The sequence below is a fragment of the Gigantopelta aegis genome, chromosome 6 (genome assembly GCF_016097555.1).
Source record: "Gigantopelta aegis isolate Gae_Host chromosome 6, Gae_host_genome, whole genome shotgun sequence".
In the NCBI taxonomy this organism is placed as follows: Eukaryota; Metazoa; Mollusca; class Gastropoda; order Neomphalida; family Peltospiridae; genus Gigantopelta; species Gigantopelta aegis.
Genome location: NC_054704.1, coordinates 100,801,820 through 100,824,762, shown reverse-complemented (window position 1 = coordinate 100,824,762; position 22,943 = coordinate 100,801,820). Strand labels below are relative to the sequence as shown.

Genomic DNA, 22,943 nt, shown 5'->3' with positions numbered 1-22,943 from the left:
ATACTCTCATTATATTCATTGGAGATTCTCTTGGGGGGGGGGGTAGGTGCCTTAAATGCTCACATTATATTCATTGGAGATTCACATGGGGGCGGGTAGGTGCCTTAAATGCTCATTATATTCATTGGAAATTCACTTGGGGCCTTATATACTCTCATTATATTCATTGGAGATTCACTTGGGGGGGGGGGGGGGTAGGTGCCTTAAATACTCATTATATTCATTGGAGATTCACTTGGGGGGGGGTAGGTGCCTTAAATGCTCTCATTATATTCATTGGAGATTCACTTTGGGGGGGGTAGGTGCCTTGAATGCTCTCATTATATTCATTGGAGATTCACTTGGGGGGGGTAGGTGCCTTAAATGCTCTCATTATATTCATTGGAGATTCACTTGGGGGGAGGGGTAGGTGCCTTAAATGCTCTCATTATATTCATTGGAGATTCACTTGGGGGGAGGGGGAGGTGCCTTAAATGCTCTCATTATATTCATTGGAGATTCACTTGGGGGGAGGGGTAAGTGCCTTAAATGCTCTCATTATATTCATTGGAGATTCACTTGGGGGGAGGGGGAGGTGCCTTAAATGCTCTCATTATATTCATTGGAGATTCACTTGGGGGGAGGGGTAGGTGCCTTAAATGCTCTCATTATATTCATTGCTAGATACCCAAAGTTTGTTTTGTTTATTGACACCACTATGTAGACGACGTTGATGGATTAAATATCGGGTAGTACAGCTGGATTTGACACGACGTTGATGGATTAAATATCGGGTAGTACAGCTGGATTTGACACCGCTATGTAGACGACGTTGATGGATTAAATATCGAGTAATACAACTGGATTTGACACCGCTATGTAGACGACGTTGATGGATTAAATATTGAGTAGTACAGCTGGATTTGACACGACGTTGATGGATTAAATATCGAGTAGTACAGCTGGATTTGACACGACGTTGATGGATTAAATATCGAGTAGTACAGCTGGATTTGACACCACTATGTAGACGACGTTGATGGATTAAATATCGAGTAGTACAGCTGGATTTGACACCGCTATGTAGACGACGTTGATGGATTAAATATTGAGTAGTACAGCTGGATTTGACACCGCTATGTAGACGACGTTGATGGATTAAATATTGAGTAGTACAGCTGGATTTGACACCGCTATGTAGACGACGTTGATGGATTAAATATCGGGTAGTACAGCTGGATTTGACACCGCTATGTAGACGACGTTGATGGATTAAATATCGAGTAATACAGCTGGATTTGACACGACGTTGATGGATTAAATATCGAGTAGTACAGCTGGATTTGACACGACGTTGATGGATTAAATATCGAGTAGTACAGCTGGATTTGACACCGCTATGTAGACGACGTTGATGGATTAAATATTGAGTAGTACAGCTGGATTTGACACGACGTTGATGGATTAAATATCGAGTAGTACAGCTGGATTTGACACGACGTTGATGGATTAAATATCGAGTAGTACAGCTGGATTTGACACCACTATGTAGACGACGTTGATGGATTAAATATCGAGTAGTACAGCTGGATTTGACACCGCTATGTAGACGACGTTGATGGATTAAATATCGAGTAGTACAGCTGGATTTGACACCGCTATGTAGACGACGTTGATGGATTAAATATCGGGTAGTACAGCTGGATTTGACACCGCTATGTAGAACACGTTGATGGATTAAATATCGGGTAGTACAGCTGGATTTGACACCGCTATGTAGACGACGTTGATGGATTAAATATCAGGTAGTACAGCTGGATTTGACACCGCTATGTAGACGACGTTGATGGATTAAATATCGGGTAGTACAGCTGGATTTGACACCGCTATGTAGAACATGTTGATGGATTAAATATCGGGTAGTACAGCTGGATTTGACACCGCTATGTAGACGACGTTATGGATTAAATATCGGGTAGTACAGCTGGATTTGACACCGCTATGTAGACGACGTTGATGGATTAAATATCGGGTAGTACAGCTGGATTTGACACCGCTATGTAGACGACGTTGATGGATTAAATATCGAGTAGTACAGCTGGATTTGACACCGCTATGTAGAACACGTTGATGGATTAAATATCGGGTAGTACAGCTGGATTTGACACCGCTATGTAGACGACGTTGATGGATTAAATATCGGGTAGTACAGCTGGATTTGACACCGCTATGTAGACGATGTTGATGGATTAAATATCGAGTAGTACAGCTGGATTTGACACCGCTATGTAGACGACGTTGATGGATTAAATATCGGGTAGTACAGCTGGATTTGACACCGCTATGTAGAACACGTTGATGGATTAAATATCGGGTAGTACAGCTGGATTTGACACCACTATGTAGAACACATTGATTTGAAACATTTGGTAATTCGGACATATAGTCTTAAAGAGAATTAGTATCAAGAGATGTTTTATATGCACCATCCCACAGACAGGATAGTATATACCACAATCTTTGATATACCCTGTACCAGTCATGGTTCAATGGCTGGAACGAGAAATAGCCCAATGGGCAAACAAGGGGATTGTTCCTAGACTGACCCACCTCTCTTCAGATACCTATAGTTGTTCATGAAAGTTATAGGTCATGAACATTCACTGAGGTTATAGGTCATGAACATTCACTGAGGTTATAGGTCATGAACATTCACTGAGGTTATAGGTCATGAACATTCACTGAGGTGCCTATTCGTGAATATAACCCATATCACAATATTAATCCAGTTTGCAGTCTTAAAACATTTGACGATGTTTTGCTTCTTATAATGAGAGACTATACTTAAATACTGCGGGACTCTTTCTACATTTTGGATATGTGTTTCATTTGTTGTTCATACTTTTGTTTTAACATTGTTAAATTTTGTTTTGTTTAATGACCCTGCTAGAGCACATTGTTAATTAATCATTGGTTGTTGGATGTCAAACATGAAGTCATCATAGGAAATCTGCAATATTTTCCCATTAAATAGCAGCAAGGGATCTTTTATAGATGGGAACACATAGCACATATATACCAGTCGTGAGATACTGGTTGGGATGGGAAAAACAGTAGGTCTGCTGAGGTGATTCAGTCGATGAAGCCAAACACCTCAGGCGAGTACTCTACCAATTGAACTACATCTTGAGAAACAAAGGTAAAATTTCATGTTATCAAAATTATATTATCTGTCTGTGAATTCTTCAAAATGCAAGTTCGACATATATATATCTTTCATCAATGAACTGATACATGTGGTTGATATAGTGTATGTATTTCAAACAATTAATAATGTTGTTCATTTAGTATTCTAAGTGTCAAAATATTTTTCAGTGTTGAAGAGTCGACAAGTACCACAGTTGCAGATAATGCTACATTTACGGAAGAGTGAGTATTTGTGATGTATTGTGAGAACGATCCTTTAATTTGCTTAACCCATTTTTCATTTGTGCATTAAATTTAAGACATGATATACATACATGTAGTCGCAACAGATTGCTCAAAATGAATGGATTAATTAAACACTTTTCAGATTCTCAGGGGCCTGTTTTAAGTTACCTTACCTAGTTGTGATACAGACTTATATTGTATGCATCTATACCATAATATAAATACAAGTAACTGTTTTACATATACTTATCCATCACTGCTAGCTGATTGCCTGCTTGCCACCTTCTGTAATCAAATCATGATGTCATTTACTATTCATTAATCACCTCTTCATTAAAAAAGTATCCACAACTTATTAAATATTTATAATGTTCATTTTCTTGTTTGTAAAACGTTGGCAGCATAATGCTAATATCATTCTGCCCAACATGTATATTATCCCATTAGTGTTTGAGATATAAATTTGATGTTCATTTTGGAACTGTATTTATTATATGATATATTTCCAGAGTGACGACGGCAGTGAAAGACTTACTGAGTGTTATTAAGCTATCCTTTGATAACGATGTCACACCATTCTTTGCTCTTGTCATATGTTTGTGGGGTGAGACCGTGTTTTCCTTCTTTCTCTCTACTCATAATGTACTAATGATGTTCTACACTTGAACACTGAGCTCAGTTGTCGATGTAATCATGATGTTTGTGTACCAACTGTTACATTATTCCAGCTAACAGAGCTGTATTTTAAAGGGACAGACCTTAGTTTCAACCCATGAAAATTAACACTAAGTTTAGTTAAAGGGACAGACCTTAGTTTCAACCCATGAACATTAACACTAAGTTTAGTTAAAGGGACAGACCTTAGTTTCAACCCATGAAAATTAACACTAAGTTTAGTTAATCTACAAACCTGTATCACATGTGGATAAAGTTACAATTGAGTGAAACATGAGTCTGTGACTTTGAAATGGTGAAATACCCTCCAAAAATAGACTAAAACTCGACTCCATAACTGTTACTTCTCAGACGCACGCACGTTTTTAAAACTATGAGAAATGCATTTTGTGATATTAAAAATACCAGGATGACCAAAACACTTCGAATGTACAAAAACTGATAATCTAAACCATAAAATCTAAGTAAATTTTAGTTACAAAAACGGCTATAATAGTAAAAAATATGCCTTAGTGTTTAAAAACTAGGGTATGTCCCTTTAACTGTTAAAACTACTTTTCAAGACCATAGACAGATATATTGTTTTCATTTCTGAATATAATAATAATAATAATAAAATCTTTATTTGTAGAAGGTAGCTCAATTAGTTGTAGACTATTCTCCCAAGGTCTTCTTACTAATAATAATAATAGTAATCTTCATATTAATTATAAACGAAGAAGAAAAAAATAGTGTTTGTCAGATAAATTAAGTTTACAAATTGTTTATGTCTATAACTAATATAGTTAAACCTGCTTGAGTTCCACCTATTTTTATCAGCCACCTGTGTTAAGATGCGACTTTTGATAGCCCCTTTGGTGGCTGTGTAAAACAGGTTTGACTGTATGTTTTCAGTTATATGAAGTATCCTGATGTACCTAATGTTGTGACATGTTTCAAACTATAATATAGCCATTTTAACGCTTTACAATGACATTGAAGACCAAGTATATGGTTATGTTTTCGGAGAGTAATCTGCATGCATTAAGTTGTCATGTTTGTCAGCTGCATGTAAAACATTTGAGCATACTGGTTATTTTCCTTCTTGCAGGCACTGTTTTCTTGGAAGTGTGGAAACGGAAGAAAGCCACACTTGCCTACGAGTGGGATGTGGACGAATACGAAGCCAAAGAACCAGACAGACCTCAGTATTTTGGAACCAAAGTCACAAAAGTGTGTATCACGTCAGCTGAATTGTTCTATATAGTTCGTGAAATAAAGACAAGGAGCAGTATTTAATAGGGCCAGTTCATATAAGGGTCTCCTTTCTTGCCCTGCCTAGAACACTCTGCTTATTGCAAGTAATTTCAGGGGCATGTGCAGGAATTTTAGCAGGAAGTGGTCTGGACTGTGACAGGTGATTTAGCAGGAAGTGGTCTGGACTGTGACGTGATTTAGCAAGGAGAGGTCTGGACTGACAGGTGATTTAGCAGGAAGTGGTCTGGACTGTGACAGGTGATTTAGCAGGAAGTGGTCTGGACTGTGACAGGTGATTTAGCAGGGAGAGGTCTGGACTCTGACGTGATTTAGCAGGGAGAGGTCTGGACTGACAGGTGATTTAGCAGGGAGAGGTGTAGACTGTAACAAGTGATTTAGCAGGGAGATGTCTGGACTGTGACAAGTGATTTAGCAGGAAGTGGTCTGGACTGTGACAGGTGATTTAGCAGGAAGTGGTCTGGACTGTGACAGGTGATTTAGCAGGGAGAGGTCTGGACTGTGACATGATTTAGCAGGGAGAGGTCTGGACTGACAGGTGATTTAGCAGGGAGAGGTGTAGACTGTGACAAGTGATTTAGCAGGAAGTGGTCTGGACTGTGACAGGTGATTTAGCAGGAAGTGGTCTGGACTGTGACAGGTGATTTAGCAGGGAGAGGTCTGGACTGTGACGTGATTTAGCAGGGAGAGGTCTGGACTGACAGGTGATTTAGCAGGGAGAGGTGTAGACTGTGACAGGTGATTTAGCAGGAACTGGTCTGGACTGTGACAGGTGATTTAGCAGGGAGTGGTCTGGACTGACAGGTGATTTAGCAGGAAGTGGTCTGGACTGTGACAGGTGATTTAGCAAGGAGAGGTCTGTACTGTGACAGGTGATTTAGCAGGAAGTGGTCTGGACTGTGACAGGTGATTTAGCAGGGAGAGGTCTGGACTGTGACGTGATTTAGCAGGGAGAGGTCTGGACTGACAGGTGATTTAGCAGGGAGAGGTGTAGACTGTGACAAGTGATTTAGCAGGGAGATGTCTGGACTGTGACAAGTGATTTAGCAGGAAGTGGTCTGGACTGTGACAGGTGATTTAGCAGGAAGTGGTCTGGACTGTGACAGGTGATTTAGCAGGGAGAGGTCTGGACTGTGACGTGATTTTAGCAGGGAGAGGTCTGGACTGACAGGTGATTTAGCAGGGAGAGGTGTAGACTGTGACAGGTGATTTAGCAGGAAGTGGTCTGGACTGTGACAGGTGATTTAGCAGGGAGTGGTCTGGACTGACAGGTGATTTAGCAGGAAGTGGTCTGGACTGTGACAGGTGATTTAGCAGGGAGAGGTGTAGACTGTGACAGGTGATTTAGCAGGGAGAGGTCTGGACTGACAAGTGATTTAGCAGGGAGAGGTCTGGACTGTGACAGGTGATTTAGCAGGAAGTGGTCTGGACTGTGACAGGTGATTTAGCAGGGAGAGGTCTGGACTGACGTGATTTAGCAGGGAGAGGTCTGGACTGAAGGTGATTTAGCAGGGAGAGGTGTAGACTGTGACAAGTGATTTAGCAGGGAGATGTCTGGACTGTGACAGGTGATTTAGCAGGAAGTGGTCTGGACTGTGACAGGTGATTTAGCAGGGAGAGGTGTAGACTGTGACGTGATTTAGCAGGAAGTGGTCTGGACTGTGACAGGTGATTTAGCAGGGAGAGGTGTAGACTGTTACGTGATTTAGCAGGGAGATGTCTGGACTGTGACAAGTGATTTAGCAGGAAGTGGTCTGGACTGTGACAGGTGATTTAGCAGGGAGAGGTGTAGACTGTGACAAGTGATTTAGCAGGGAGATGTCTGGACTGTGACAAGTGATTTAGCAGGGAGAGGTCTGGACTGTGACGTGATTTAGCAGGGAGAGGTCTGGACTGACAAGTGATTTAGCAGGGAGAGGTGTAGACTGTGACAAGTGAAGTTTATAGGGAAGTTGAGTGATGCTCCCTCGGAATATATATATATATATATATATTTTAATATACATACATACATACATATTAAAAATATTTTTTAACAAAGAGGGTTTCGATCCCAAATTAAACCCTTGTGCACGTACCTGATTCAAACTTGTGTAATACGGTAATTATTCTAGGCCCAGTCATCAATTTTTTAACTCAACAACTGCTTATCCTATAAGAAAACTGTGTCTCCATGTTTATTGTTGTGTGTGAAATGTCATTGTCCCACCAAAATGTTTGATAAAAATGTCAAATAATATTTAAGTGGTCTTTAGTTAGTCGGCAGAACATCTGATGAAATAAACCAAAACTCCCATCCCAACATTACCATACAGTTCCCCACAACTAATGCATTAAAAGTCATGATCTGTACACTTGGAGAATAATAAACGAGATACCACTTAATTATCAAATTTTATGACCCGAGAGAAATAATTTTCACTTGTTATGCACTTCAGCTGATGACAATAGGAAATTATTTCATGAGGGATATAAATTTGATTATAACCAGTAGTGAGTTTGTTATTCTATTTATTACCTCAGCTATTTTGTTTCTCTAAAATCATTTTATTTTTGATATCCATTCATGTTCTTTTATATAGAAATGATGTGAATATTGCTATTAATACTTTGTAGTTGATTGACATTCACAGATAACTTTCAGAAACCACCAAAGTTCTATGGGCTAATTTGACAGACATTGTCTTATTTCTGTATGAATTGAGCAGCGACAGAGCAGCTCCGAATTGTTAAGACTCATAGGTTGGAAATGTTTGTGAAACTGTAGGAGACAAGACAGAAACTAGAATAATTCCTTTTAGTGTGGGGGAATTACGACTTAGGTGTGCCTAATTTGGTGCATAGTTGTTGTCTGCAGATTGTGACTCTGTAGGGGATCCACATCACTATTCCACTGGGTGCCACATGGGAGATTATCGAGCAATTTCACAAATCCAACATGGCGGCCAAGATAGTGGCCAAATCTAACTATGCACCAAATTTTGCACACTTCGACCCCATTTGGCAACTGGACTGTTTACTGATTATCTATCTCAGGACCCCGTCACCAGTGAAGATCTGTGGTACTACCCAGTCCAGAGACACCTCCTCAAGTTTGCTGCTTCTGCATCGGTTCTCATTTTCATGGTAAGTTTTTACTTTTATTTGTAGTTTTACCGTAAAGACAAGTAGACAAGATATTTATTCAGTTACTGAAGCCACATGACCAAGATTATAACTAATTTTATAACAAATGAATCGTGTGCTACTTGTGTATCAATTATAATACATATTCAAACTGGCAGATTTAATTCTCTTCAGAAACAAAGCTATTCCTTTAACACACATCATATTTTGGGTGGAAATCAATAAATTTAATTTTTTTAATACAAGTACCTGTAAACATAAAGAGGTACATCAGGATTTTATGAAATGTCATGAGTAAAAAACCCTTATTTTTGACAAAAGCATGAAACTAGAACACATAATGCATCACACAATAGACATTTGGCATCTATCTGGACCTGTTAATAGAAGACATAACAGCGTCTGCATATGATGCATTATGTGTTCTAGTTTCATGCTTTTGTCAAAAATAAGGTTGTTTTACTCAGTGATTTCATTGTCTTCACATATTGTCTGGTAAATGACTGCTGTATTAAGACACTAGAGATTTCACACTTTACATAAATACCAGCCATGATCTAGGGTTTCTAAAATATTGACTACAATTTAAATTATGGTGGGGTTTTTTCACTGTTTTTCCCTTGATTACCCTGCCGCACACACACACTTTCTGAGCATTACTTGTATTCGGATGTTAGTCAGTGTTGTTGGTGTGAGATTATCTACCATGTTATGATGGATGTATGATGGTTGTCGACATGTGACTTCTGTTTTCATATCTGTCTGGTGTTAGTGCTGTTGGTGTGATTATCTACTGTGTTATCATGGATGTTGACACGTAACTTTTGTTTTCAGATCTGTCTGGCGTTAGCCAGTGTTGTTGGTGTGATTGTGTACTGTGTTATCATGGATGTTGACATGTTACTTCTGTTTTCAGATCTGTCTGATTTTAGCCAGTGTTGTTGGTGTGATTGTGTACCGTGTTATTATGGATGTCGACATGTAACTTCTGTTTTCAGATCTGTCTGGTGTTAGTCAGTGTTGTTGTTGTGATTGTCTACCATGTTATCATGGATGTCGACATGTTACTTCTGTTTTCAGATCTGTCTGGTGTTAGCCAGTGTTTTTGGTGTGATTGTGTACCGTGTTATCATGGATGTCGACATGTGTCCGAACCTCGGTGCTGCTGAATGTCTCCTTCTCACAACGGTTTTGTCCTCTGTGCTTAATGCAGTCTCCATTTTATTACTCGGAAAGGTATGACATCATCTAGGTTTGTACATTTCTAATACACACACCACAGTGTTAATTGTTCTCTCTGCTTAATCCTTGAAAACAGAAGTTACCCATATGGTTAAAAATATCTTGGTACATATCAAAGTGATAGTCCGACTAGAACGCAAAGTGGGAAACATGATGACGTCATCGATTGGCGTACAACAACCTTACAGGAATGCCAACCAAACAGTTTAGTGATATAAATTAAGATCCATTATGATTAATAAATAGGATATTAAACTGGCTACCATTTCGTATCATATTTATGTCCCTCGTAAAATAATTTTCATTGTTACTCACTAAAGCTCATAACAATTGAAAATTATCTCACTCAGGACATAAACATGAATCGAAATGGAAGCTCGTTTAGTATCCCATAAATCTAGATCTGTACATTTTTAATATAGACCACAGGTTTGGTTTCTCTGTTTATAATGATTGGACAGGTATGACATCATCTAGGTTTGTACATTTCTGTTAATAGACTACAGGTTTGTTCTCTCTGCTTATGATGGTTGGAAAGTTCTGGCATCATCAAGGTTTGTACATTTGTAATATAGACCACAGGTTTGGTATCTCTGCTTATAATGATTGGACAGGTATGGCATCTAGATTTGTACATTTGTAATATAGACCACAGGTTTGGTCTCTCTGCTTATAATGATTGCAAAGTTCTGGCATCATCAAGGTTTGTACATTTGTAATATAGACCACAGGTTTGTTCTCTCTGCTTATAATGATTGGAAAGGTATAACATCATCTAGGTTTGTACATTTGTAATATAGACCACAGGTTTGTTCTCTCTCTTTGTAATGATTGGAAAGGTATAACATCATCTAGGTTTGTACATTTGTAATATAGACCACAGGTTTGTTCTCTCTCTTTGTAATGGTTGGAAAGGTATAACATCATCTAGGTATGTACATTTGTAATATAGACCACAGGTTTGTTCTCTCTCTTTGTAATGATTGGAAAGGTATAACATCATCTTGGTTTGTACATTTGTAATATAGACCACAGGTTTGTTCTCTCTCTTTGTAATGATTGGAAAGGTATAACATCATCTTGGTTTGTACATTTGTAATATAGACCACAGGTTTGTTCTCTCTCTTTGTAATGATTGGAAAGGTATAACATCATCTTGGTTTGTACATTTGTAATATAGACCACAGGTTTGTTCTCTCTCTTTGTAATGATTGGAAAGGTATAACATCATCTTGGTTTGTACATTTGTAATATAGACCACAGGTTTGTTCTCTGCTTGTAAAGCTGCCTCTATTTTATTACTCTGAAAGACATCATCTAGTCTGTGAACAATTTTAATACACAGACCACAGAACTCTGTGTTCTCTCTGCTCAGTTAATGATGTCTCCACTTAAATTTACTCATGAGAAAGTACATATGACATCATGTAGGCTGGATACAGTTTTAATACACAGACCACAGAACTCTGTGTTCTCTCTGCTCAGTTAATGATGTTTCCACTTAAATATACTGATGAGAAAGTACATATGACATCATGTAGGCTGGATACAGTTTTAATACATAGACCACAGTTGTGTTCTGTTTGCTCAGAATCGTCCGCAGGAATGTTTCCAGTGAAGGGCGGCACATGGTGGCATATAATAAAGTATCGGCATAGTCAGACATGGTGCAAACATTAGGGAGCATTGGAGGGTTGCACTGAGAGACTGAAGCACCCAAATATTTAAGGGGGTCCAGGCACATTCTGGTCTGAAAAAGTTTGAAAACTAGATGTTGGAAAATGCAATTTCCTACATTCTATGAACAGAATTCATCATGACAAATGCAAATAAATTCAACACTTTTAATGCATTTTTTATGATGTATAACATCAAAAATGTGTGTGCATGTATACACACTGAATAGGCTACATATAAACACTAGTACAGTCATATACAAAATTGTTGGATCAAATGAAATATTTACTTACAATGCACAACTGTGCAATCCAGTTCAGTATTTAATTACAATTACAAATAATAATTGCAAACATGAATATTTATAAACAATTAATGGATAATTTTGCAATGAATAATTCATCATTTCAAATGCTGGTAATTAATGTTTACTTTATATAATGTATAGACAAATGAATCCACAATAAGCATGGATAACCAACATTACTTTTCCTCTATTTGTTTTTTTTCCAGCTTTATGACAAGTTGGCTATAAAGTTGACTGATTGGGGTATGTTTTTGAATTTAAATTTTGTTTCACCATGTACATCATGTATATTCTTGAACCAATAAACTAATTTCCTCTACAACTTAGTTTGGAACTATAAAGTTTGAGATTGGATTATATATACTACTCAAAAGAATTTAAGGGTCAGACGATATTTTCGACATTATTTTCTGAATGTCAATTATATTAGCTAGACCATAATGTCACGCATGGTATTGTTCCATTTTGACGAAAGTGGGTCTAAGCAACCCATAAATGAATTAAAATCCACTGTCATTGACACTGTCGACTAGTTCTAATGGCGAAAACATGCTTACATTTGCACGTAAATTAGGGCGAAAGCGAAAGGTCTGCTAAGTGCCCATAACTTGCTTTTTCACAAAGCGCTTCATTTGTACGCTTTGCACGTGTATTCCATGTTCCCAATGCCGAATTTCCGTATAATTGGAGCTTGCGTTCGTGTACGGTGCACACTCCAAATTCGACAATGGTACGACTTCAACTGACTATCGAAGATCGAGGAAGGGCTATTGCTTGGCTTCAGGATGGCAATACGCAAAGAAATGTTGCTCTGAGACTTGGTGTCAGTCAGAGTGTCGTTGGCCGACTGTGGCAACGGTACGAAGCAACGAATTCTGTTCGAAATCGTCCACGTTGGGGAAGTCCCCGAAGCACTACAAATAGAGAGGATCGCTACATCACCAATATGGCTCTACGTCAACGCACAACCACTGCACGCCGATTACGTGACAATCTGTGGACTGCGACTGATACTCGGTGTCTGATCAAACCATACACAATCGTCTGAGAGCCAATAATCTACGCTGCCGTCGCCAGGCTGTTCGACCACCACTCCTACCACGTCACAGAACGGCCAGACGTCACTGGTGCACGCTTCATCTGCGGTGGCAACGTGTTCAGTGGGGTCGAGTGATGTTCACTGATGAGTCCAGGTTTAGTCTCCAGTTCAACGACGGTCGGGTTCGTGTCTACAGACGTCCTGGGGAGCGCTTCACTGACGTTAACTTTAGACAACGTCACCGGTTCGGTGGTGGCAGCGTCATGGTGTGGGGTGGCATCTCTATCCACCACAGGACCCCTGTCTGTGGTGGATGGCAATCTGAATGGAATCCGCTATCTGAATGCGATTATCCGGCCGTTGGTTCTCCCAAGCCTTCAGCAGATTGGCGGTGGGGCAGTTCTGCAGGATGATAATGCCAGACCCCACCGCGCCAGGGTGGTAACGGACTTTCTCAGACAACAAGGTATCGCCAGGATGGATTGGCCAGCATATTCGCCTTAATTGGCCCCAATAGAGCACGCCTGGGATGAATTAGGCAGGAGAGTTCGGGATAACCATGCCCCTCCGGCCAACCTTCATGATCTGGGTCAACTTCTTATGGCAGAATGGCAGACCATTCCCCAAGAGTTCTTCAGACGTCTGATCAACAACATGAGGCAACGAAGTGTCGAGTGTATTCGCGCCAGGGGTGGATTCACACACTATTAAACGAATGTTCTAATGTGTAAAATCCATGTTTGACAACCTTCAACTTTGACAGCATGTCATGTGACTTTCTTGTATACAGTGACGTTTATTTGTGGGTTTTTGTAAATATGGAACAATAAAAAAAAAAATTGGTGTAGTTTACATCATCAATCTAATACACTCTGAAACTTATTTGGTAATAAATTTTTGACCCTTAAATTGTTTTGAGTAGTATATATATGTACACAAAAGCAATTGACATTCATTGTTAGTTTGGGTTGGTTTTGTGTGTGTGTGTATGTCTGTGTTGGTGTGTGTTGGTGTGTGTAGGGGTGCGTGTTTGTGTTTGTGTGGGTGGGGGTGTGTGTGTGTGGGTGTGTTTGTGTATGGGTGTCAGTGTGTGTATGGGGTGGGTGGGTGAGTGGGTGTGAAGGTGGGTGTGGATGTGGTTTTGGGTATTTTGGGGGGGAGGGGTTAATATGAGTGAGAGAGAGAGAAAGAGTGTGAATGAATGAGTGAGTGAGTGAGAAAGATAGAGAGAAATTGAGTTAGAAATAAAGCACATATTCAAGAATCATATTGAAAGAAATAAAATATGCTGTCTACATTTTCAGAAAACCATCGGACTGAAACCCGCTACAATGATGCTCTCATCATCAAACTGTTTGGTTTTCAGTTTGTCAACAGTTATACATCATGTCTTTATATTGCATTTTTCAGAGGGGTAAGTACTTTCCTGACATACAGAGAATTACTAAGGAGATTGTGGTTCCACATTTATTGTCTTACACATCACCCATTATGTCCATACACCAAAGACTTTTTTCCCCAACGTAACCTGACCTCAAACTATAATGACATTTTCCGCCTAAGTCAGATGATTTTTTAGCAATCCTATTGGCTGTTAGATATTTGGACCAGTCTACTATCTTAGGAGGGAAATGCCATTAGTTTGAGGTCCGGTTAAGTATTCACGAAGAAAGAAAATGATTCAAGTTTTCTACAATCTTTTTATACCAATATTCAATCTTTAATTTAAAATTAAATTATTTCCTGGTTTTTGTTCTGCAATAAAAGTATAACAGTTGTGGCATACAATTAAGTATTTAATATATAATTGATAGTTGTTTGTAGTTATAACAATTGTTTGTCATATTTTTTTTAATGAATTGATCGATGTATAACAGTCACAAATTAAAAAAAAAAAAAAAATCTACACTTCACAATTATTTTTTTTACAATCTGTGACTGTTATAGACAGTCAGACCTCGTTACAACGACCATTGTTACTTATATATGACATTTACGCCATCTGACCACAACTTGTCAGGAACAAACGTACATCAATGTTATTCTGTTCATTAATTACACCAGAATTCACACCTTCCGACACCGACAAAGCAAATTAGGAACAAACATACTTCAATGTTATTCTGTTCATTACACCAGAATTCACACCTTCCGACACCGACAAAGCAAATTAGGAACAAACATACTTCAATGTTTCTGACACCAGAGTTCACACCTTCCGAACCGACAAAGCAAATTAGGAACAAACATACTTCAATGTTATTCTGTTCATTACACCAGAGTTCACACCTTCCGACACCGACAAAGCAAATTAGGAACAAACATACTTCAATGTTATTCTGTTCATTACACCAGAGTTCACACCTTCCGACACCGACAAAGCAAATTAGGAACAAACATACTTCAATGTTATTCTGTTCATTACACCAGAGTTCACACCTTCCGACACCGACAGAGCAAATTAGGAACAAACGTACATCAATGTTATTCTGTTTATTACACCGGAATTCACACCTTCCGACACCGACAAAGCAAATTAGGAACAAACATACTTCAATGTTATTCTGTTCATAACACCAGAATTCACACCTTCCGAGAGCAAATTAGGAACAAACATACTTCAATGTTATTCTGTTCATTACACCGGAATTCACACCTTCCGACACCGACAGAGCAAATTAGGCACATACATACTTCAATGTTATTCTGTTTATTACACCGGAATTCACACCTTCCGACACCGACAGAGCAAATTAAGAACAAACGTGCTTCTGATGTCTGAAAACACCTCTTTACAATGATGTAATAACATAATTACAGATGATGTAGCACGTTGGCAGTAGTACGTACAGCCATTTGACATCCTGGATCTCATCAGTGTCACATGATGTCCAAGTTACCAGTGTTGGCTAAATTTGTAGACGTGGATTGCTTTTGAAAATAAGCCTTTAGTCATTCAATTTAGGGAGTCCACGAGTCCAAATTATTGGACTCTATTACTCGAGGATCAAACTCGACCCGGACCCGAGTATCCGACACTTACACTAGATGATGATGAGATTAAAGAATAAAGTAAAATAGCATTATGCATCTTAATCCTAGTGCTGAACATGGATGCCAAATCATGCCATTGTATTACATTTATAAACTGGTTGATATGTTCAGTGTTGTGATGGACTGTTTAAAAAGAGAAACTAGCTCATGATCATACAATTATTGTGTAACTTATATCGTTGATTATCTACTGCTGAAATTATTGTTCAATATTTTTCATTGTATTATAGTTGATCATTGTATTCCACCTTGTACGGGTACTCGAGTCCCGTGAATGGACTCGAGTCTTGCTAGACTCGACCCGAGTACTCGAGTACTCGTGGAGACCCTAATTCAATTAAAGGATTAACTTCGAACAATCAAATCTACTAGTTCTATGGCATTTTGTAAAACAAGTAGTTACCAATAGTAGATGTCTTTAACCAAGAAAGGACAGTGAATGCACCTTGATTAATAATAATATATTTAATAATGGTCTGTCATTGATCCGCGTCAGTGGGCTATTTCTCATTCCATCCAGTGCATCACGACTAGTATATCAAATGCCAAGCTTTGTGCTATCATGTCTGTGTATAAAAGATCCCTTGCTACTTATGAAAACATGTAGCGGGTTTCCTCTCAAAATGTTTGACACCCAATAGCTGATGATTAATAAATCAATGTGATCTAGTGGTGTTGTTAAACAAAATACGTTTTTATAATGTCAATTTCAATATAACGACAGTTTCGATATAACGACGAAGTGACCCAGGGACGAATGTGGTTGTTGTAACGAGATCTGACTGTACATCAATACAAATTTTTAAAATGACAAATATTTCTGATATACATGTATATCTATATATCCTATAACTTACCCATGATATCCATGTCATAAACCCATGTGATAATTTACTGTATTAACCCGGTTAATAATGGTATGCAAATTTGTAAGGTCTGTGGGTAATGTCTTGCTGTGAATAGGTCATTTTTTTACAAGCCAACAAGACCTGTATACCTGAATGTAACGTTTAATTGCAATGATTTAGCTAAAGTGCGTGACGTCAAAATATTCGTCCTAATTGTGATGTTGTCATATTATCGATGGCGGGGACTTTAGTACTGTGATTTACTAAAAAACGGAATTAAAATGTTATTTTAGAAGTGTTACAGGATAAATAGAATTCGCTACTTGTGTTTTTTAATATGTCAAATATCAACCTCGTCTAGTTAATAGGTATTTGTCGAGGCAGAATACTGATTAACATAGACTCGGTTGATATTTTGCATATTTAAAAATACTCGTGATGAATCCCCTATATATCTGCTTGTCAGCGGTTTGATGATATTGGTGTGCTTGGTTGAGGCTCCAGCTACAGAGACAGCTGTTCTTGTTACAATATTTGTATACATGTACATATTTCTACTTGTCAGCGGTTTGATGTGCTTGGTCGAGGCTCCAGCTACAGAGACAGCTGCTCGGGGACATGCATGTCGCAACTCTCCTTCCAAGTTCTCGTGTTGATGATCCTCAAGCCATTCCCCAAGTTCTTCAAAGATATTATTTTGCCGTAAGCCTATCATTCTTATTACCTTCTCTAGTCACTTACTGTTATAGCAAAAATTACATTTGATAGTTAATGTACAACAAGAAAATTAACAAATATGAATTGTTCCTTTCACATGTAAATACATTTTGGTATCACCTTAAAAAAAAAAAAAAAAAAAAATATCTTGTCATAACATCAGTACTGTTAGCATTAGACATAAATATTCAAATTAAAGCACATGTTATTTGCTTTAATAATATTTGGTATGTACCAGTATGCAGAATACATTGCATTTTCATATACGTCTCTGAGAGTATGACAATTTGGGATTCCAGAGATATAGGATCTGTGAAGGTATATCGAACTGGGGATGCATGAAGCAGCAACATTTGAGGATGAAGCTCAGTTAGGCTTTCCCCAATTTGTATTCTGAAAACCAGTTAAAATGTGTGTCTGGATATCCATATATTTTGATAGAATTCACACCACTGCCCATGCACCTATGAAATCAACTTTCTACTAGTCATATATATGTTCAAATACAATCATTTGATAAACACTGCATGTTATTACAGTGTTATAATGTACCATATTTGTCTTTTCAAAGATTTGTTAAAAAGCGCTGGCGACGACGTCCCAACTGCTTACGTTGTCGTAAGAACCAGGTGGACGAGACGTCGCAGGATAAGATGAACGGTTCAAATCCTCGTCACCAGACATTCATGGAGAACGAGAGGCTGAAACCCGACCTGGGCGACTTCACTCTTTCTGAGTACACGGAGAAAGTCATCATGTATGGATTCCTTATGGTGAGTTGTTTGTTTTAATTTGTATTAGTAGTTCCCTACTGATTTGTCACCATCCTTCCATCTGTCTGTCTGTCCCACTTATAGGTTTTTTGGTATTACCTCAAAATATTAAGCTGACATTTTGTGTTTGACTTTCCTGACCCAATACTTATTTTTCACAGAGTTATGGCCCTTGAACTTAGGAGTTGTTGGGCCAAGTAGGAGACATGTATTGCTTTCTGCACCTTTTTCTTTGCAATGGCTCAAGGTATTGGGTTAAAATTGTGTGTATAGCTTTATCATGTACTGTTACAGATCAAGTTTGACTATTATGGTGATTTTCCCATTTTTCACTGTTATGATCCTTGAACTTTATGATAGGCGTTATGACAGTTTGTTGGGCCCATGCAGTAGAGGACATGGATTGTTTTAGGGTGTATACTACCAAATCAGATCCCATAGACGACAATAGTAACATGTGCCTAAAACCCTTACCTGCAGCGTATCAATTTATATAAATGCCACAGATAGAAATACTACCACCCCTCACCCTTAAAGTGAATCAGAAAAAATTGGAGGTTAAGTTGCTAATTTCTGAGATAACTACCCTAGTGCCACACAAAATTTGAGTTGTTTTTTTCACAGCTACAAGGCTACTTGACACAGTGGTACTAGATGAAATAAAATTGCATACATGTTTTGCCCAGATGAAACTATTTTATTTTACAACCAACACATTCACATTTATCACCAATCACAGGACTTGTGGTGTTCACTTCTCTATCAAAAGTTGAGTGCACCTCGAACTTTGACCCAGCCGGAAGTTATTTGGTTTAGTGCTACCAATAGCAGTTTTTATACTCTCAGAATGCTTGTTTTGATATATTGTTTAATTATATCTTGCTTTAATTAAGCTGAGCCCAAACCAAACTCCTAAAAGCCTGTGAATGTTATTACTATTTAGAAATATAAAAACCAGTTCTGTGACTCGTTGTTTCAGCTGTTTGCTGCCTCATTCCCATTGGCACCATTGTTAGCCCTGATCACCGTGTGGATCGACATCCGAGTGGATGCCAAACGAATCCTGTGGTGGTACAGGAGACCAGTGGCCTTCATTGCTCAAGATATTGGTATTTTATTTTTAATTTAATTTTATTTTTTTAATATTATGACCACATACCTTTATCAAAGTTTGTATTTTTTATAAAGGCTTATGACTGCAACTTGAGGAAGGAAGTTGACTTTACTTAATGGCGGTACATGTAATTTTTATCCATTTGGATGAGGACCTAGCTCAGTTGGTAGAATGTTCTCCTGAGGTGCTTGTATCATAGGATCGAACCGTCTTGGTGGACCCATTCTTTCACTGGGTTTCTTCCTGTCCCAACTAGTGCTCCATCACTGGTATATCAAAGGCCACAGTATCCATCACTGGTATATCAAAGGCCACAGTATCCATCACTGGTATATCAAAGGCCACAGTATCCATCACTGGTATATCAAAGGCCACAGTATGTGCTGTGGAAAAATGTAGTTGGTTTTGTCTAAGACTGCATGTAAAACATTACCAAATATTTGACATCCAATACACGTAGCTGATGATTATTACATCAATGTGCTCTAGTAGTGTAATTAAACAAAACAACTTTTAAACTTTCAAACCATTTTATAAAAAAAACAATTATTTGTTATAGTATGAGATACATGTATGTAATCAACACAGCAAAATATTGCTTTGAATTTTTCATGTCAAAAACAAAATGAAGTTTTGAAAGATTATGATTTTAATATTGGAAATCTGATACATCTTGTTGTTATAGAATATGGCTGGAACGAGGAATAGCCCAATGGACCCACCGACAGGGATCAATCCCAAATCGACCACACATCAAGCCAGCGCTTTATCACTGGGCTACGTCCCGCCCCATACCATTTAGTTTGACTACATTTATAAAATTGGTTAAACTTTTAAACTTTTATTCAAGTTAATTTTTATAAGAATGTTGAAGCTATAAATAAATGTGCAGTTTGTTGTGACATGTATTTCAGCTGGGTTATTATTGGTAGAAGAAGAACACATTTTTACTGAAGTAGGTTCACCTACAAATATCATATTTTTTTATTATAAACAGCGTCTGAGTTTGGATATTGATGTTTTGAATTTTGTTTTGCATAAATATACTCAACAACATTAATTAAGAGCCAGTAGATATTTTCTTCATTTTTCTTTTATGTGGTACAAAATACTAATATAACTACTACAGGCATGATGTGTGTGTGCATCACTGGTCAACATTTACTCAAACAATATTTAGAAATCATCTGTGATCAAACCTTACCAACATTATACATGTGGACCAAAATGTCTACTACATGTAGCCCGTAATTAATTTTGTTGAGTATACATGTACACATATAATGCAACAAATACAAAAAGAATAAGATGAAAATCTAGATAATGGTAATGCATTTTACTTTTGCAGGAATGTGGTATGACATTTTGACGTTTGTTAACTTTGCTGGAGTTTTGTCAAATGCCTTCCTCATTGCCTTCACGTCTTCTTGGGGCCAAGGTTTCTCACTACAGGAAAAACTTTGGATTGTCATTGGCTTTGAGGTAAGCATATCAAATACAGAAGATTCATCTGTGGTTTCAGATCTCGATCATGCAGAATGATTTCTGTCTGGATGTCAGATACATCAGATGTTTTGTTTTATACTTTACTGTTTCTCTCTCTCATACACTTCATACAAACAGGTGTCGTTAGTGATCATTAATTCTAACTGCAATTTGTAATTGGGTTCAAATACTTAAAATCAATCCCCATGGGTAGATGGGGTTGTGATGGGATTACATGCAAACCCATGAGGAATATAGTTTTAACAAATAACGTATTGCATCCACTTTGAAAAAATAAGTGATTTTAGCAGTTGCGGTTTAAACCTTCAAAGGCAAAATGTACCCCACCCTAACCCACTCCAACATTCTCTCTCTCTCTGTCTCTCTCTCTCTCTCTCTCTGTCTGTCTCTCTCTTTCTTTTCATTCAGGGATATTCCACTAAATTATCATTATTTATGATTACAAATATTTACATTTATATTGTCACCAATATTGTTTGTATTATGGAGAGGGCCTATATAGTAAGTAGGAAAACGTGTGCCCAATCTAATGACACCACTAGAGCACATTGATTTATTAATCATCGGCTTTTGGATGTCAAACATATGGTTATTTCGACAGTGATAGAGATGAAACCCGCTACATTTTTCCATTAGTAGCAAGGGATCTTTTATATGCACCATCCCACAGACAGGATAGCATATACCACGGCCTTTGATATACCATTCGTGGTGCACTGGCTAGAGCGAGAAATAGCCCATTAGGCCCACCGACGGGGGTCGATCCTAGACCGGCCACACATCAAGCGAGTGTTCTGACTGGGTTATGTCCCACCCTCATTTGTTTTTAAATGCAATGAAATATGTTTCAATCAATCAATGTGACCTCTTTCAAAATTTGGTTAGGATAAAGTTTTCTTACAGTTCATACATGATCACATTTCATCTTGATTATTGGTGCCTGTATATTTTAAAGATGTCACATGTTGGTTATATATCTGCATTTCTAGATTTTTATTTAGTTTAAACTCTGTTGGGTTAATGTTTGGCCTGAGTCTAAACTCTAAATTGCTTTATAAGCATGAGTCATTTGCCATATGAAAAGCTTTTTAAATTTATCTTTATCTTACATTTGTTTTTTGTTTTTTGTTTTTTTTGTTTTTTTTTTGTTTGTTTTTTTTAAACCGGCCTCGGTGGCGTCGTGGCAGGCCATCGGTCTACAGGCTGGTAGGTACTGGGTTCGGATCCCAGTCGAGGCATGGGATTTTTAATCCAGATACCGACTCCAAACCCTGAATGAGTGCTCCGCAAGGCTCAATGGGTAGGTGTAAACCACTTGCACCGACCAGTGATCCATAACTGGTTCAACAAAGGCCATGGTTTGTGCTATCCTGCCTGTGGGAAGCGCAAATAAAAGATCCCTTGCTGCCTGTCGTAAAAAAGAGTAGCCTATGTGGCGACAGCGGGTTTCCTCTAAAAACAGTGTCAGAATGACCATATGTTTGACGTCCAATAGCCGATGATAAGATTAAAAATCAATGTGCTCTAGTGGCGTCGTTAAAGAAAACAAACTTTACTTTACTTTTGTTTATTTTAATTTAATCTATCATATATTTTGTTTAATGCCAGTAAATCCAAAAGCAAAGAATACATGTATATAATTAATAAAACTTTTTGTCTTCTGTTTCCAGCATATTGTGTTTGTACTTAAGTTCATCCTGGCCTACATGATTCCAGATGTACCAGCCGAAGTACGACTGGCAATTCGACGAGTGAGATTTTACCATTTGTACTGTACATTGTATCTCTCTGTGGATTACGATTACTTGACATATATAATATATATAGAGATACTAAATGAGCTTGCCTGTCATACCATTTTTATGAAATGAGTGAACAATTTTGGTATCAGATACCAACACTGTTCAAACATGTTTTATAAAAATGGTACGACAGGCAATCTAATTTAGTATTTTATTTATTACAAAACAACCGCAAACAAGCCGCAATTTATAAGTAAGCAGATGTCGGGACCTGCTACATGTTATTTTTCAACGAATTGGGTCAGCAAGTGATCTATGTCACAGGTAAACTTAAATTATGTCACAGTGAGCAATGAGACTTCATCAGTGTACAGTTTAGATTTTGGCGCAGAGCTTGCATTAATGAGGTTTTTAAATTCACAATAATGACTGAATTGTTGATCTACCACCTAGCAAAG

At 38.0% G+C, this 22,943-nt stretch overlaps 1 protein-coding gene across 1 annotated transcript in view; it reads left to right on the top strand.

Moving 5' to 3' along the window:
* LOC121375780 (anoctamin-7-like) overlaps positions 1-22,943 on the top strand; it is a 50,165-nt gene that overhangs the window by 14,893 nt on the left and 12,329 nt on the right. Inside the window, exons 7-18 of the mRNA XM_041503411.1 lie at positions 3,355-3,408; positions 3,921-4,015; positions 5,177-5,298; positions 8,377-8,466; positions 9,547-9,702; positions 11,899-11,935; positions 14,036-14,145; positions 17,199-17,335; positions 17,922-18,123; positions 19,103-19,232; positions 20,586-20,719; positions 22,414-22,494. Of these exons, the coding sequence (XP_041359345.1) occupies positions 3,355-3,408; positions 3,921-4,015; positions 5,177-5,298; positions 8,377-8,466; positions 9,547-9,702; positions 11,899-11,935; positions 14,036-14,145; positions 17,199-17,335; positions 17,922-18,123; positions 19,103-19,232; positions 20,586-20,719; positions 22,414-22,494 (1,348 nt within the window). The remainder of the gene's footprint in view (positions 1-3,354; positions 3,409-3,920; positions 4,016-5,176; positions 5,299-8,376; positions 8,467-9,546; positions 9,703-11,898; positions 11,936-14,035; positions 14,146-17,198; positions 17,336-17,921; positions 18,124-19,102; positions 19,233-20,585; positions 20,720-22,413; positions 22,495-22,943) is intronic.